At 43.0% G+C, this 18,619-nt stretch overlaps 1 protein-coding gene across 8 annotated transcripts in view; it reads left to right on the forward strand.

The window, feature by feature from the left end:
• The window catches only part of KCNMA1 (potassium calcium-activated channel subfamily M alpha 1), a 544,144-nt gene that overhangs the window by 394,700 nt on the left and 130,825 nt on the right, over nt 1-18,619 (forward strand). For all 8 annotated transcript variants that reach the window (XM_077930638.1, XM_028729135.2, XM_077930634.1 and 5 more), the window contains exon 16: nt 6,530-6,598. In XM_077930638.1, coding sequence (XP_077786764.1) covers nt 6,530-6,598 — 69 coding nt within the window. The remainder of the gene's footprint in view (nt 1-6,529; nt 6,599-18,619) is intronic.

Consider the following 18,619-nt stretch of genomic DNA (forward strand, 5'->3'; position numbering starts at 1 on the left):
AAGTAGGGGGAAGTTCAGAGGTTTGAGCTGGCCAAACATGAAAGTGATTTAAACACTGTAGTTTTTCTCTTCTCTTTGTGAACTTTATTTAGGGACATGGACTGATGCAGATTGTTCCTCCCTCTACTTTCCAGCATCACAGTGTATCCCTATATCACAAGGTTTGGCTGGGAATACCGTATTTTTCACCCTATAGGACGCACCTTTTCCCCTCCAAAAATGAAGGGGAAATGTGTGTGCGTCCTATGGGGCGAATGCAGGCTTTCGCTGAAGCCTGGAGAGCCCCAGCGCCAGCCCCACAAGGTCGGGGGACAGAGGGAGGCGGAACGCTGCCATCCTGCTGTCTCCCGAAGTGGTTTGAAGGCTGACGGCAGGGAGACCCCGCCAACAGCCCCGCAAGCTCTGGGGACAGTGGGGAGGCGCAGCGTGTCTTCCCGCTGTCTCCGGACCTGATCTGAAGGCGGGCGGCGGGGAGAAGAGCGCTTCTCCCCTCTGCCTGCCCCGCAAGCTCCGGGGATAGCTGGGAGCCGCAGCGCGTCTTCCCGCTGTCCCCGGACCTGGTCTGAAGGCGGGCGGCGGGGAGAAGAGCGCTTCTCCCCGCTGCCGGCCCCACAAGCGCCTGGGGGGGGGGAATAAATTTTTTTTCTTTATTTCCCCCCAAAAAAACTTGGTGCGTCCTATGGGCCAGTGCGTCCTCTGGGGCAAAAAATACAGTACATCACAATGTTGAAAAGCTGATATCGCCCAGCCCATGTCTCCTCTTTTCCAGGCTAAACACACGCAACTCCCTCAACCATTCCTCATATGGCTTGATTCAGACCCTTGATAATCTTGGTTGCCCTTCTCTGTACACATTCCATCTTTTTCAGTATCCTTAAATTGTGGTGCCCAGAACTGGACACAGTATTCCAGGTGTGCTCTGACCAAGAGAGAACAGAGAAGTTAGTACTATCACTTCCCTTGATCGGGACTCTATACATCTGTTGATGCAGCCTAGAATAATATTAGCTTTTTTTTTTACTGCTACATCACACTGTTGTCTCATGCTAAGCTTATGGTCAATTAAGACCCCTAGATCCTTTTAACACATACTACTGGTAACACATACTACTGGTAGATATTGTGCAGCTGGTTCTTCCTGGCCATAGAAAAGCATCGGTTCTGAGGGCACTGTTGCATCATGTAACATTGATCATTTGGGATAAAGCAGATATTTTTTCCTAGGGGGCTGGATAGTAAATGCTTTCAGGAAGCTCAAGATAAAGGAATAAAAAGTGTGCCTATTCAGAGCTGTCTTAGACTGAGGACCATCACGTTATCCCTTTTGTTCAAGTCTTGTTCTTCTCCATCAACCTCATGCTGGAATTAATTACTTCCAATTTATAAAGCTTAATTATATTTCATTTACTTAGTCAAGTGGGATATCTATGGTATCTTCTTGGAATTGAGAGGGCAGCAAATAGAAGGAGGTCTGATTATTATTTTACCCCTTCCGGTTTCCTGCTCTGAGTGGTGGTTAGGAATGGGAACTGGAATCGCTTCAGAGTTTTTGTTGATGGTTTGGCGCATCTGATAAAAGGTTGCTGCCACACACAGAGTCAGAGACGTCATTTGGCTGGCTACTAACAAGGCAAAACGATACAGATAAATGATTTGCTACTTGTTGCAAGTCTTTTGCTTATCAGTTCTTCTTCACAGAACCATCCTGGGGCTTCAATGATTTCCAATTATTTAGGTCCCTAATAAAGGCCTGCTGCACAGGGCCACACACGCTGCCTACCTGCAATCTGTTTGAGGTGAAATCAGCCGGGGCTCAGCTGAATGAATGCCTGTCTACCTACAGATATAGATTTGCAGATTGCACAACTAGATTTTTTCATAACCCATGAAAATGTTGCATGGCCACAGCCAGTTTTCCACCATGCAAATTGGCTCTGAGTAGGAGCAAAAATTAATGTAGAAAGCCAAACTCATGGAATCATAGAATTGGAAGGAACCTGCTCCTTTCCCCTGCCAATCAAATCATATTAGCGTTTTGGCATTGGCAGAGGGTGTCCAGAGAGTTTTACAGTGTGTGTGTGTGTGTGTGTGTGTGTGTGTGTGTGTATGCATGCACATGCATGCATGCAGAAGGGTTCAGCAGTCTCTTGGGTAGTCACACTGATTTTTAGTTAGGATTAGCAATGGAGGAAGCAGAACCAATGCCTCTGCCAGTGCTTCCTCCTAACCCTTTCACAATGCAGAGAGAGAGAGAGAAGAAATGAGAGGTGCCACTGGGTTCTGCCATAGACATTATTCCCACTGGGGTCATGTATGACTATACTTGCACCTGTTCCTACAATAAATGGCACACGGGCTAAATTTCCCCACTAGTAATCCTGGGATTTACAGTCAAATCTGAGTCTTTGGTGGGAAAATATTGTGTTCCATGTGCCTTTGGGAAAGCCCGCCTCCACTGCTGTCACCTCCACCACCACCTCCCTTGGAAAGTTGATATTTTATCTTAAGGCAAGCAGAGGAGGAGGAGATAGCAGTGGTAGCCACTTCACAGTAATTATTTGAATGTTCAAACAGAGCACCATGAAAACTCCGAGATCTTTTGCGATTAGTAGAAAGGCAATCACCCAGTCCTAATACCAGCACTTTAAAAATTGTACTGGGTGGGGGTGGAATTGGCAAGAAAAAGACCTGTTACTAACCTCTGGCTATTTTGAACCAATTGAATTTTCTCCTAGTAGAATATAGAGTTCATTAAAGTTCATGAGCTTCGAAGTTACTAACTTCCTGTATGAGTTGTCATAATTGAAAAACCAATTTACACTGGGAAAAGGCACTTTTGGGCTACCGTCACTACCTGTGAACCCAAGATAAGTGCTGGGACTTGCAGCATACCCAGACCACATGCTCTGCCTGTGGTATTTTTTTTTTGGGGGGGGGGGTAATGTCCCAATAAGGGGCACTGTCAAATCCCATACCAACTGGGCCTCCCACAATGAACATCTCCATCATATCTGGCTTGAGTTTTAATTCATTCACCCATATCTAGTCTTTTCACTGATGTAAGGCATCTGTTGAGCGCTTCCTTTGCCTCATCTGGCTCCATTGAAAAGGAGAAACAGGGGAGAAAAGGAGTAACAGAACAGAGCTTACCGATAGCACTTCTCACCGAATCTCCAGACAGTTTCTCAGAGCAGTTTCATGTTGATATTAAACACAAAATTAAAAGGAGATGTTTAACATTGCAATGTGAAATATTTTTTATTTCTTACAACTTGGAAACATTTTCCTTTCCTTAAAGTACGTGAGCCAGGACCAAAATGGGTTCCAAGTGTGCTTAGTAAGGTTGAATGTGATTCTTCTTCTTCTTCTTCTTCTTCTTTTATTTTACAAGATCTGTACCTCAGTAGTTGGAATATAGGTGGTAACCATGAAGTCATCATTATCTTTAAAAAAATGAATAAATGATACTGAAGTTGGTTCTCAGTTCCTTATTCAGAAAAAACTGGGTGTGAATAGCCTAAATGATTTATTTGACCCTGCACCACAAAATATGTATTATAATACCCCAGATGCAGTTCCATCGTCTGAGAACTCTCTCCTTTGAGATGCGCCATCATTCTGTGGGACATCATTCTATTTTCAAACTACTGACGTATAAGGTAAAGGTAAAGGGACCCCTGACCATTAGGTCCAGTCGTGACTGACTCTGGGGTTGCGGCGCTCATCTCGCTTTATTGGCCGAGGGAGCCGGTGTACAGCTTCCGGGTCATGTAGCCAGCATGACTAAGCCGCTTCTGGAGAACCAGAGCAGCGCATGGAAACGCCGTTTACCTTCCCACCGGAGCTGTACCTATTTGTCTACTTGCACTTTGATGTGCTTTCGAACTGCTAGGTTGGCAGGAGCAGGGACCGAGCAACGGGAGCTCACCCCGCTGCGGGGATTCGAACCGCCGACCTTCTGATTGGCAAGTCCTAGGCTCTATGGTTTAACCCACAGCGCCACCCGCATCCCACTGGCGTATAGATTGTGTCAAAAAACAACAACACACTTACTCAACACAACTGGTACCAATTCACCATTTGGGGTGGCACGGCTCAGGAATTATTAAAAGTGAGTGCAAGGAATCATTGATTAAAATTTTGATAGTACAATTTGAAAAAATGTTTCAAGGCCCAAATTCAGTCCACCACCCCTGTTCAAATTGGTTGATTGGAAATTCACTCCCTAGTTCCAGTATCCTCCCTTCCCCCACTGGCATCTGAAAGGATTGATCCCTTTATACACCAGCACCAATCCTTAATTCTAACCACCAAGTGTAAAAAGTGTGTGGGGGGGGAGGGGAATACTTACTTAATTGAGCTAATATCCATGTGCTATAAATTATTATTTTGTAGGTTCATAGGATTGGAAGGGACCACAAAGGTCAGCTGACCCAGGGGTCAGGGTAGCTGGAGGTCAGTCCTGCACAAACATAGTCCCCCTCCCCCCCAAAAAACAGCACTTCAGTTTTGCTTCCCTTTTTTGATTGTAGCACCTGAGCTTGATGAGGCATGTGACCCTCACCTGTTCTGAGCCTACTCAGGCTTCAGGAATCACACACCTCCTCCCAGAGTTAATGAACCCCACCTGGCCATCTAGTGAACTGGGCTGTGGGCCCTCGCCTGCCTCAGACTCCTAAAGTGTCCCTTCTGCTGCTTCCTATGCATCAGAGCCTGCCGTGTTCATGGAGCCAGGGGCCCCTCTGGCTCTGGTGATGGGTCCTGCTGCTCAGGTTCCTGTGCCCTGACCCCCACCCCCTCGCCATCGCCTGTTACTCTGTAAGTACTTCCTACACCACCTTCTGCTTCCCCATCCTCAGCTTGTGTCCTACGCCCCTTGCCAGGATCTTCTTCCTCCTCTCTATCGTCCTGCCAGTTCATGACATTTCATCACTTTGGATATTTTCCCCTTTGGTGTCAAATTAGTGAAAGGTGTGTGGTGTTGTTTTTTATGGGAACTTCTGTCTACTACCACATGCTAAAGTGGAGTTTTAATGCTATTGTGGTGGCAGGAATGGTTGGATTCTGTGTGTTGTTTCCTTTTCACAGTTTTCCTAATCTGTGCACTATAGGTGGAATAGTGCACAGAAAGGGGTGACTAGCCTTTTCTTTTTCTAGTATCCTTCTATTTTCTATATGCATTGAAGTTTCCAAAATACCGATACCAGTCCATGTTTATATCTGTGTGTTCCATGATAATTGCAGGTGTTGGGGTGGGGAATGATACATTCATATTTTAGTGAACTAGGTATACAGAATGTTTCAAATCTATTTTATGTGAGTGGTAAGTTCAATACCCCCCCCCCAAAAAAAACACAAAATAATAAATTATAATAATTTATTTCTCTCTAGGTAGGTGGAAACAGTTGGTCCTCTGTGTTCATACTGCTGTCATTAATAAAATGTTAGCATTTCAAAAAATAGGAAAGAGTAATGTCTTCGTCTTTTTTTACTTTTTGTGAATCTTGCCATAGTACTTATATGGTGAAAAGCATTTATTAGAATCAATATGTTTGCTATTGTTGGTTCCTACCTTCAAGAAAGGGACGCTGGTGGCGCTGTGGGTAAAACCTCAGCGCCTAGGACTTGCCGATTGTATGGTCGGCGGTTCGAATCCCCGTGGCGGGGTGAGCTCCCGTCGTTTGGTCCCAGCTCCTGCCCACCTAGCAGTTCGAAAGCACTCTTAAGTGCAAGTAGATAAATAGGTACCGCTTTATAGCGGGAAGGTAAACGGCATTTCTGTGTGCTGCGCTGGTGCTGGCTCGCCAGAGCAGCTTCGTCACGCTGGCCACGTGACCCGGAAGTGTCTCCGGACAGCGCTGGCCCCCGGCCTCTTAAGTGAGATGGGCGCACAACCCTAGAGTCGGACACGACTGGCCCGTACGGGCAGGGGTACCTTTACCTTTACCTTCAAGAAGGTCCCTATTGCAGCTGCCATTAGGACAGTAAGCTGCGGAAGAGGGTGTAAAAAACTGGGCTTTTTTCATTTATGTAACCCCCCTTAATTGTGTTCCCCTAACTTTGAAACATTATTTTCTAAAACTGGCTGCATGGGAAATGGTTGGTCTCATATATATGAAATCAGCTTGAAACAACATTAAGATTCTTGCTTCTGCATTATGTAGAGCAAGGGTAACCAATATGGCACTCTCCAGGTGATGATGGACTGCAACTTCCATCACCCCTCACCACTGTCGGGGGCTAGCAGGAGCTGAAGTACAGCCTAATCTAAAGGAACCAAGTTGGCTACCCCTGAACTAAATTGTGCTTGTATCAGCCATGTGGAATAATCTTCCCTTGGAAATAAGACATGCACTGACAGATTAGTGTTTGGCACAACGCTGTTTCGCTTACCCAACGCAGGTTTAGCCTCGACAGTGCTGTCACCTTTTACTTCCAGCTGAAATTGTGTCTTGGTAACGTTTGTAATGAAGAAGTGTTCATTTTTACCCATGATAGGGTGACTGTTTTCCTTCCTTCCTTCTGGCAGGCTGGTGTTTGCGAAGCTAAAGCTCTTAATGATAGCCATAGAGTACAAGTCGGAACAACGGGAAAGCAGGTAAGACATTGCCGACAAAACCATTTTCCTAAGGCACCTTTGATAACTTGGCCCGCTTATATTTCTTCCTTCCTTCCCTTGAATGGATCTTTATACCTATGGAAACATTCTAAAGCTCACTCATTGTGGCATCGCTGCACCAGCTCACATAACCCAACCAAATGGCTGCACCATCTCTCTTCTGACTGAGACTCCCATGAGGATGGTTGAAAGGAACAGTGTTTTAATTTCTGTTGCTAAACGCTCTCTCTCTCTCTCTCTCTCTCTTTTCCCCCGCCCCAAATGCACTGCATACTTAGGAACCAAGGGTAGCAACTTAGCACCCTTCAGATGTTATTGAACTACAGTTCCCATCATCCCTCACCATTGGCCATGCTGTAATCCACAACATCTGGAGGGATCAGTTTTTCTACCCCTGCATAAAATGCTGCAAAAAAGAACCCCAATCTTGATGCAATCGTACATATAATTGCATCAACTTTGTTTTTTATGTTTTGGTTTGCGGTGTTTGTCAGTGTTTATCAGTATTGCAAAAGGTTCTTTTCTTTGAACTAATTCTACAGATGGTTCCGATTAGTCCTTGTAAATACACAGCTACTATAGATGTGTGTATAGTTATCAGTGAAAATAATTTCTTGTAAAGATTACATGTAGCTCCATGCTAACTATTGCATAATTCACTTTGAAAGTGTCTCTTCCGACACAGTTAAACAGATTATTGAGGCCGAGGGGGACCTTGCCAAACATTTGTTTCTTAATGCTATCCAGTGATCATTTGTTCCATTGGCTCAGCTTCGTTTATTCCATCTTCACCTTCGCAGTCCTCTTGCCTTACTTGCCCATAAGGCTTTTCAATCCCACTGTCCGGGGGGGACTGTAGATGCCAATGAGTTTCTTCCAAGCCAGGCTCAGAGAAGAACATCAAGGGCTTATAGAAGCCCACCTCAAATGAGAGGCAAGCTTTTAAGACCCCTTGATTCTTTCTCTGCTTGAACTGATATCCAGATGGGAGAAGCTTTCCTGACTGGCAAATGCTGTTTACAGCCTAAGCAAAGCCTTTACCAGACAAGGATTATGGGTGTGTTGGTCTCCAAAGGCTGCACACACCTCTTAAAAGTTCTCCCCCTGCCACTGTGGGCACATTTATGTGAAGAAGAGGCATACAAATAGAATGATTGAATAAATACATAATGGAGCTAGGTTGCTCCACTACCTTTCACAGGGCCAGTTTTAAGAGTTGCAGGGGTGAAATCAGAGGGTGGTAAACAAAAGCTGTCCCCACATGGACAACTGCAGCATTTCCACACACCCCAAGCCCCAGGAAAAATTACCTAAGTTATCCCCCTTGGAATTTGAATAATTTCCTAGTTAAGCTGGGGGGGGGGACGCTATGGAAAGCTCACCTGTCTTAACCCACAATATATTGTATACAAAAGATTGTGGTATAATCTTGTCAGGTGTAGTGTTGGGATTGGCAAAATCATGGGTTTCCACATTGCTTACAGCAATGTAAACAAATAAAGATGAGGGCAACACAGAAGGAAGGAAAGAACAGGACCGAAACTATGAGAATGTGTTTGCCGCACTTGTTGGAAATGAATGTGAATGGAAGGTGACCTTTCAAACATTCATAAAGCTAAAGATGAGTGCAAAGTAAGGGAGATCAGTTTTCTAAATAGCCCTGATTAGGTCTGATAAAGACAGCTTACCAGTTGAACTAAACTCTGCTTTCTGATAAGGTTTTACAGTGGAAATTTATTGCGCTCTTTGTTATTTCACCTGTGCACCAACCTCTCCTAGGTTCAGGGTGAACCTAGGCCAGTCATTCATTGGAAAGGAACGATCCAAAATTTGTCACACTTCCTTGGCATTTTAAAGGGACAACCCACCCACCCACCCAGGAATTATTGATCTCCTACTTGGTGTCTTATCAGTTTTGCTTTTGGGTGACCTAAGTACTCTCTGAAAACACAGATTCAGCACTCTTTGTTATACTAATGTTTGGAGCAAAAACATGCACGTTTGGTCCTACGTATCTCCTGTAACACTCTCCCAACAAGTGATATGTAGAAAGGGTGTATGTGATCCCAGATGTTTGTTTTATGTTGTCAAATACTAATCTCTGTTTATTTCAAAGGGAGTTTCAAATTTTCAAAAATTCACAAACTTGAAAGTTGTTCCAGTTTCAAAATAAATATTGCCATTGAGAAGCCCCACGATGTATTTGCAAACATAAAGTCTATGCTTGATTTTGAACAGAGTTGTTCATTAGTAGTCGAGCTGACTGTGGCTTCCCTCCCAATAATGGCATTGCTGCAGCTTTCCTGCACAATGCGGTGATGAAGTTGGTGCTGTGTGGGTGCACCAGCAGAGCCAATCTGATGCTTTTGCTGGAGAACCTGCACATCTCTGCTCCTGTCCTGTCCTGTCCAGGTGACAGGACGATGCCTCTGCCCTGCCACCCCAGCTGCTACAATATCCAATACCACATTCTCAACAATTGCTGTCATACATTACTTCGCACATCATTCAATAATTCCTGCTCTGAATATTCACAGTAATTTCCTTTGTTGCCATTTACTAACATGTGCATCAAATGTACATTTCCCACGTCCTTTCTTTAGTAGCACACTGGGCACTCTCTTCTTTTGAGTTAACCAGAGTGGTTTTCATGATTTTCAAAGGAAACTGGAACAAAAGACAAAAAATATATATATCAAGAGCATCCTCTTGGAAATTAAGGCTAGGGTACAAAGAGCTACCTGAAGGTATACCCAAGGATTTGGGCATTTCATTGATCTTTTAAGCTTGTTTTTAAGGGAGTTTTGTGAGAATTTTAGCAGGGAATTCTTGCATAGGTGAGCATCCTGAGTTCGGGTGAATGCAACTGAGGATGGCACAGCCTGAAAGGAGCAGGCTATACCCCCAGTTTGTCCTGCCCCAAAGTTCCCGAAACATACATTGGAGGTGGCTGCAGCAGCAGGCATTCCCAGCCCATGGCGAAGCTTCTTATCCCATTCTAGTTAGTAGCCTAGGAAATGCCAACAATAATTTATGGCCAGTTGTGTGAACCATTAAACCAGCTCTCTGGTGACCAATGCCTTGGCATACCCTAACATTTATCAGCTGAGTAATAATAATAGAATCATTATCTGTGGTATACATATTGATTCTCCCCCTGCTCCCAATCCCACCACAGTCACTAGTATTGTGCTTCTGGACCAGAGTGTGTCACCTTCTGGTATCTCACAAGCTTAATTCAGTGGAACTTGATTGCAGGAGTATACATTTAGGGATGAGTGTTAGTATTTGATTGAAAAGGGGGCTTCCAGGTGACTCTTCAGTTTAGGTCAGCTGGACCCACATTGCTGAGCTTCCCAAGTGGATGGGTTCAGTTTGCTTCTTGTCTTCCTTGAGGCTCAAGGGCACCATAATTTGCAACCCAATGCAGAACTGAAACATCTAATCTAAGAGCCCTGCAGAGGGAAAGTTAATCAAGCAACTAGATATTTCAGTACCCTACTAAAAACACAGTTTCCTTCCTCAAATACAACTTTGACAGTGTCTCCCCCACCCCAAACACTTTTCCTCTTTTTTTGCAAAAGAAAGTAAGAATGGAAAGAGAATCAACACCCTTCTCTCATACACCCCATGTTTACTCCTCCGTTGAACTTTCTCCCTGTCTCTCCATTTTGTCCTCATTCTCAGCAGAAAAACCTTTTTTTCATTGAAAAAAGAAGTGCAAAACATGTTGCAGCCTGTGGAGGACTTGAAATAAAAGGGTTTTTTTGCCTTTGTTTTGGTGTCAGTTGATTTCTTACCAAAGTGTTTGATTTGCATTTTTTTTCTTGTCGTTTGCAGAAGCCGAAAGCGGTATGCCCTCTTCGTTACCTTTCCTTCCAACCTCAGCCCTACCTTCACTCCTCCTAACTTCAGGACTAACCCCTTGCCAAGAGTACAGGAAGATAACACCTTTGTCTATCTTTCTCTCCATATATATACACGTAAATATATGTATATACACGTCCAAGTGTGCATACATATATATATATATGTATCTCTATATATGAGCCCCCCCACTGTTTCAAAGAGGAGAGAGAACTTTATAGCAACAGTTTGTTTCTTCGTTGGTTCTTGTGACTCTCGCATTAACTTCTTTGCAGGAATATACCTATATCTATATATATATATACATGCACACATGTGGGTATATATACAAATGAAATTTTGATTCCAGGCTTCTATATTAAGATGCCAGAGGTGCCTAAGATTATTACAGTAGGAGAACTGCCTCTCCTGTTCCGTACTCTCCCCACCCCCTGTTTTATGTACTTCCCTTATGTTGCCACAGTGTCTGCTCCCTGTCTATTAACCTCTGCACTGCCCCATTGTCTTTGTTGTATTCACACCTTTGCTGAGAGATCCCTTGAGTCCTCCTTCAGCATACCTGTTGTACACACAGTATTATTTCCATGTCCTAAAGTTTCACCTTCCATTAACAAAGTACAAATGTGTTGATTTTTCTTTTTGTTTACATTTTAAAGTTTGGGATATATAACATTCAGTCGGGTTAATTGAGAACACGGCGTCACACAGAGAAACAACTATTTTCTTTTATCCCTGCACAGTGGGTGGCTCTTTGTCCTACATGTTCATATTCATACCAACATGGGAGAGGCCATTTACTGGGAACTTTGAATGAGTTGGCTAATTTCTCCACACTTTGCACTGGCATGTTTTGCATACTACTTTTGTGGGCCGATATTCAGTGCCCCATCTCGCTTACATGCCATCCTGCTGTTTTGGATCTGAAATAAGTAAGGCATGAACTACCAAATCCCTTTTACTTCTCTATTGCTTCACTGGCCTGCACTTCCGAGGGTGCCCACTGGCACCTCCTCAACCTTGACATATTTTCATTGCTTCTTGCACTGCATACCCCAACCTTAGTTCTTCCTCCTCCTTCTTCCCTTCCTCTCCCTCCTGCTCCTGTTTTCGTTACATCATTCTGTGTAGTTTGTAACATTCTTTCTTTTTAGTTCTTATATCCTGTGGATTTGGAGTAGATATGCGAAAAAGAGAGGTGGCTTCCTGTCAGTTTGGCATTATTCATATGATCCAACTGCAGAGAAGTTACTGCAACACTTGGCATCTTCAAGGATCTGCAGTTGTTGCACCTCTTAATATGGCTTCTTGTTTACCAGTAATGTTAACCTCGTGGTAAAGGCATGCTTGGCAGTGTGAGAAAAGTGTGTGTGGTTTAAAAAGTGCACCGACTTGCTCCCAGAATAGAACAGCTTCGTGCTGCCTTAACGTTCATTTGTTCGCATTATGTGGCTAACCCAATTAATGACCATGAACAATTTGAATGTTTGAGAACACATTGTGTTCGACGCTGTTTTACTTGAAACACATTCTTGCTAAAGGAGCAGGTGATGTAGTCTATTGGCAGTTGACAATCTTAGCAAGGACTTTAACTCCCTGGGAGCAACTCTTGCAATTGTCTGCTTTGGTGTTAATGGAGCTTCCGTATTCTGTAATTTTATGGAGCTGCCTTGTTGTCTGCATTCTCTACAGTGTCTACAGTGAATCCCCCCCCCTTATGTATATATAAAGATGTGGAATCTGTATTAAAATTAGTCAGAGAAGCCCCAAAGAAAGAAGCAGTAGGTGGGAGACACACAGCTCCCCAAAGAGATGTGTGTGCATGCCTCCCACACTGTTCTGCAAAAAGTCGCGAGGGTAAGGGTAAAAACGAAAACAAAAGCACACCTATAATTCCTAGTTGCTTTAAGGACCACAGTTTAAGGAGCTGTTTGCCACTTTACAAGCAGGCCTTATCATGGACCAATAGGCACAGCCCATGGATCAACAAATATTTAAAAAGACAACCAATAGCAGCTGTGTTTTGACTTTGTGATAAACCTAATCAAGAACACCCCGTGTCTATTAAATTAAATACAGCAATTGCAATATGATGGTGAATAATATATTTTGTTGTGATCTTAAATTGCCTGGGGAATGGTACAGCACATCTACCTTATAATGGAAGTTACTTGTACTTTTTTTTTTTTTGGTTACCCATCCCATCAAAAGTTTGCTCGTTGTTCTATACAAGAGCTCAGAATATATGCACACAGGAATTGTGCTTCTTGGTGTGCATTTGGGCGTACTAGACATTTTCTACTGACATGGAGCCCGGAGTTGGTCTTTAGCTGGAAATGCCAACTCTTGATGCAAATATATTTACTACTACTACTACTACTACTACTACTACTACTACTACTAGCTGTGTGATATCCAGAAGTTTGGCAGGAATTGCTTTCCCCAACACTCTTTTTTTTTTAATGATACATAGGATCTCACTCTAGAAAACTTGAGAAACTTACTTGGGACTCCCTGTGGTCTCTTGTCCTGGCACCATTCAGGGCTACACGCTCTTAGCTTTCCTGCTCTTCAGTGCCAAATTGATATTGGTGGTTTTATATTTCGTGGGAAGCTGCATTTGTCAGCAGCAGATTTAGAACCTAATATATAGTTTCAAATTTGAATAGTCTGATGTAAAGACTGAGCAGATGTTTCAGTATTTAACATTTTCCAAGTTCTTGATCAGTTTCCTGCCCACTTCCAGTATATAGTACACTTAGGCATAAATCCTTTTCAACAGACCTGGTAGTATGTTCGATTGAGCTAAATCAGGGCTTATGCCTGAGAAGGCATGCATAGGATCACACTTTCTAAGGCAATAAATCTCAGTAGACAAAATGGGCGCTTCTTCTGATTACACATAGATACAGTTGCTTTAGTCCAGGGGTAACCAACATCATGCCTGTCAGATGTTAGTGGGCCACACCTTCTAGAACACACCTTCTGCCAAATGTTCTAAAAAAGAACATATTTACAGTCTAGTGGAAGGCTCAGCGACAATGGGGCAAGCAGATGAGGATGTTTCACAAGTCTGACAAGGTGACTGAAAAAGCCTATTCATTATAATTGCTTACAGCATGGTAAAAGAATGGAGAGAAGGGCCTCCAAGGTTGACCAAAGTACTTGGCTAGGTACATATAAGTGGGTATCTCTGTCCCAGACCATTTAAAGTCTTAAAGATTATGACTAACGCTTTGAATTAGGCTCAGCAAAAAAATGGCAACTAGTGGAGATGATATAACACCAAAGTAATATGCGCTTTACACTTTGCTCAGTCAAAATGCTCCAGTCCAATTGATGTATCGGAGCACTTCTGAGCACCCTCCTGTCAGATGTACAAGAGCCTCAGCCCTGTATACCTGAAGGAGTGTGTCCACTCCCATTGTTCAGCCTGGACACATATCTAGCTCACTGCGAGAAGTGAAGTTACAGGGAACCAGGCAGCCTTTGCTGTCGTGGTGCCTACCTTGTGGAACACCCTCCAATCAGATTTCAAGGAGATAAATAATTATACAACTTTTAGAAGACATATGAAGGGAGTCCTGTATAGGGAGGTTTTAAATGTTTGATATTTTATTATGCTTTTATATTTGTTGGAAGCCACCCAGAGTGGCTGGGACAACCCAGTCAGATGGGCAGGGCATAAATTTATTACTATTATTATTATTATTATTATTATTATTATTATTATTATTATTTTCTCAAAAGCAGGATTTCATAGAGCATATTACAGTAATATAACCTGGATGTTATTAGAACATAAATGACCATGCTTAGGCCTGTTGGTGAACAAATTTAAGCTGGTAAAAATACTTATGGCCATTAATGCCTCCTGAGTATCCCACCATGCTAACAGACTCATGATTCTCCAGACCTCCAAACTATGGAGCTGATTCTTAAAGGAAAGTGCAAACTCCAACCAAAACAGGGTGAACACCCTAATCTGGACCAGCAGAACCCCCAACGAACCATGCAATCTTATCTGGAATAAGGGTTCTTCTTTTCTCTTGGAGAGCCATTGATAACCTCTCCATATTGTTGTTGTTGTTGTTGTTGTTTAGTCGTTTAGTCATGTCCGACTCTTCGTGACCCCATGGACCAGAGCACACCAGGCACTCCTGTCTTCCACTACCTCCCACAGTTTGGTCAAACTCATGTTGGTAGCTTTGAGAACACTGTCCAACCATCTCATCCTCTGTTGTCCTCTTCTCCTTGTGCCCTCCATCTTTCCCAACATCAGGGTCTTTTCCAGGGAGTCTTCTCTTCTCACGAGGTGGCCAAAGTATTGGAGCCTCAGCTTCAGGATCTGTCCTTCCAGTGAGCACTCAGGGCTGATTTCCTTCAGAATGGATAGGTTTGATGTTCTTGCAGTCCATGGGACTCTCAAGAGTCTCCTCCAGCACCATAATTCAAAAGAATCAATTCTTTGGCGATCATCCTTCCATACATCACTATTGGGAAAACCATAGCTTTAAGTAGACGGACCTTTGTCGGCAAGATGACGTCTCTGCTTTTTAAGATGCTGTCTAGGTTTGTCATTGCTTTTCTCCCAAGAAAAGCGTCTTTTAATTTCGTGACTGCTGTCACCATCTGCAGTGATCATGGAGCCCAAGAAAGTAAAATCTCTCACTGCCTCCATTTCATCCCCTTCTATTTGCCAGGAGGTGATGGAACCAGTGGCCATGATCGTAGTTTTTTTGTTGAGCTTCAGACCATATTTTGCGCTCTCCTCTTTCACCCTCGTTAAAAGGTTCTTTAATTCCTCCTCACTTTCTGCCATCAAGGATGTGTCATCTGCCTATCTGAGGTTGTTGATATTTCTTCGGGCAATCTTAATTCTGGCTTGGGATTCATCCAGTCCAGCCTTTCGCATGATGAATTCTGCATATAAGTTAAATAAGCAGGGAGACAGTATACAGCCTTGTTGTACTCCTTTCCCAGTTTTGAATCAATCACTTGTTCCATATCCAGTTCTAACTGTAGCTTCTTGTCCCACATAGAGATTTCTCAGGAGATAGATGAGGTGATCAGGCACTCCCATTTCTTTAAGAACTTGCCATAGTTTGCAGTGGTCGACACAAAAGCTTTTGTGTAGTCAATGAAGCAGAAGTAGATGTTTTTCTGGAACTCTCTAGCTTTCTCCATAATGCAGTGCATATTAGACAAGATCAAATAAGCCAGGAATAGTAAGGATCAGGCAGGCCCATAGTAAGCCTCACTTTGCTAAGAATTCTCAGGCTTTGTAAACTGAAAAGAATCTGCCAAAATATGATACCTAAGTACAGGTAATTTGTGGTTTATAGCAAGATTCTTTAGAGAGCTTTAATATCTGCCTAGAATTGTCTAAATTGATTGCTTTAGTCCAGGGGTAACCAACATCATGCCTGTCAGATGTTAGTGGGCCACACCTTCTAGAACACACCTTCTGCCAAATGTTCTAAAAAAGAACATATTTACAGTCTAGTGGAAGGCTCAGCGACAATGGGGCAAGCAGATGAGGATGTTTCACAAGTCTGACAAGGTGACTGAAAAAGCCTATTCATTATAATTGCTTACAGCATGGTAAAAGAATGGAGAGAAGGGCCTCCAAGGTTGACCAAAGTACTTGGCTAGGTACATATAAGTGGGTATCTCTGTCCCAGACCATTTAAAGTCTTAAAGATTATGACTAACGCTTTGAATTAGGCTCAGCAAAAAAATGGCAACTAGTGGAGATGATATAACACCAAAGTAATATGCGCTTTACACTTTGCTCAGTCAAAATGCTCCAGTCCAATTGATGTATCGGAGCACTTCTGAGCACCCTCCTGTCAGATGTACAAGAGCCTCAGCCCTGTATACCTGAAGGAGTGTGTCCACTCCCATTGTTCAGCCTGGACACATATCTAGCTCACTGCGAGAAGTGAAGTTACAGGGAACCAGGCAGCCTTTGCTGTCGTGGTGCCTACCTTGTGGAACACCCTCCAATCAGATTTCAAGGAGATAAATAATTATACAACTTTTAGAAGACATATGAAGGGAGTCCTGTATAGGGAGGTTTTAAATGTTTGATATTTTATTATGCTTTTATATTTGTTGGAAGCCACCCAGAGTGGCTGGGACAACCCAGTCAGATGGGCAGGGCATAAATTTATTACTATTATTATTATTATTATTATTATTATTATTATTTTCTCAAAAGCAGGATTTCATAGAGCATATTACAGTAATATAACCTGGATGTTATTAGAACATAAATGACCATGCTTAGGCCTGTTGGTGAACAAATTTAAGCTGGTAAAAATACTTATGGCCATTAATGCCTCCTGAGTATCCCACCATGCTAACAGACTCATGATTCTCCAGACCTCCAAACTATGGAGCTGATTCTTAAAGGAAAGTGCAAACTCCAACCAAAACAGGGTGAACACCCTAATCTGGACCAGCAGAACCCCCAACGAACCATGCAATCTTATCTGGAATAAGGGTTCTTCTTTTCTCTTGGAGAGCCATTGATAACCTCTCCATATTGTTGTTGTTGTTGTTGTTGTTTAGTCGTTTAGTCATGTCCGACTCTTCGTGACCCCATGGACCAGAGCACACCAGGCACTCCTGTCTTCCACTACCTCCCACAGTTTGGTCAAACTCATGTTGGTAGCTTTGAGAACACTGTCCAACCATCTCATCCTCTGTTGTCCTCTTCTCCTTGTGCCCTCCATCTTTCCCAACATCAGGGTCTTTTCCAGGGAGTCTTCTCTTCTCACGAGGTGGCCAAAGTATTGGAGCCTCAGCTTCAGGATCTGTCCTTCCAGTGAGCACTCAGGGCTGATTTCCTTCAGAATGGATAGGTTTGATGTTCTTGCAGTCCATGGGACTCTCAAGAGTCTCCTCCAGCACCATAATTCAAAAGAATCAATTCTTTGGCGATCATCCTTCCATACATCACTATTGGGAAAACCATAGCTTTAAGTAGACGGACCTTTGTCGGCAAGATGACGTCTCTGCTTTTTAAGATGCTGTCTAGGTTTGTCATTGCTTTTCTCCCAAGAAAAGCGTCTTTTAATTTCGTGACTGCTGTCACCATCTGCAGTGATCATGGAGCCCAAGAAAGTAAAATCTCTCACTGCCTCCATTTCATCCCCTTCTATTTGCCAGGAGGTGATGGAACCAGTGGCCATGATCGTAGTTTTTTTGTTGAGCTTCAGACCATATTTTGCGCTCTCCTCTTTCACCCTTGTTAAAAGGTTCTTTAATTCCTCCTCACTTTCTGCCATCAAGGATGTGTCATCTGCCTATCTGAGGTTGTTGATATTTCTTCGGGCAATCTTAATTCTGGCTTGGGATTCATCCAGTCCAGCCTTTCGCATGATGAATTCTGCATATAAGTTAAATAAGCAGGGAGACAGTATACAGCCTTGTTGTACTCCTTTCCCAGTTTTGAATCAATCACTTGTTCCATATCCAGTTCTAACTGTAGCTTCTTGTCCCACATAGAGATTTCTCAGGAGATAGATGAGGTGATCAGGCACTCCCATTTCTTTAAGAACTTGCCATAGTTTGCAGTGGTCGACACAAAAGCTTTTGTGTAGTCAATGAAGCAGAAGTAGATGTTTTTCTGGAACTCTCTAGCTTTCTCCATAATGCAGTGCATATTAGACAAGATCAAATAAGCCAGGAATAGTAAGGATCAGGCAGGCCCATAGTAAGCCTCACTTTGCTAAGAATTCTCAGGCTTTGTAAACTGAAAAGAATCTGCCAAAATATGATACCTAAGTACAGGTAATTTGTGGTTTATAGCAAGATTCTTTAGAGAGCTTTAATATCTGCCTAGAATTGTCTAAATTGATATATTAGTTTTTTTCCGGCTCAAGACATGCCTGTGTATGGTGAAAATATCAAGAATTGATATTTCTCAACTTCAGTCCCATATTTTAGAATTCCACATCCAGCTTTGCTTTCACAATAGATATACTGAGTGTCAGCTCTCCTTGTGAGCTACTTTAGTATCACTTTGGATCCAACATAAGTTTATCATCTGCAATAGACTTTAAAAAAAACCCCAGCAACATCTCCCTTCATGAATACTTATTCAAATGTAGTCAATGTTAATCACTC

Source organism: Podarcis muralis, chromosome 6 (genome assembly GCF_964188315.1).
Source record: "Podarcis muralis chromosome 6, rPodMur119.hap1.1, whole genome shotgun sequence".
Classification (NCBI taxonomy): Eukaryota; Metazoa; Chordata; class Lepidosauria; order Squamata; family Lacertidae; genus Podarcis; species Podarcis muralis.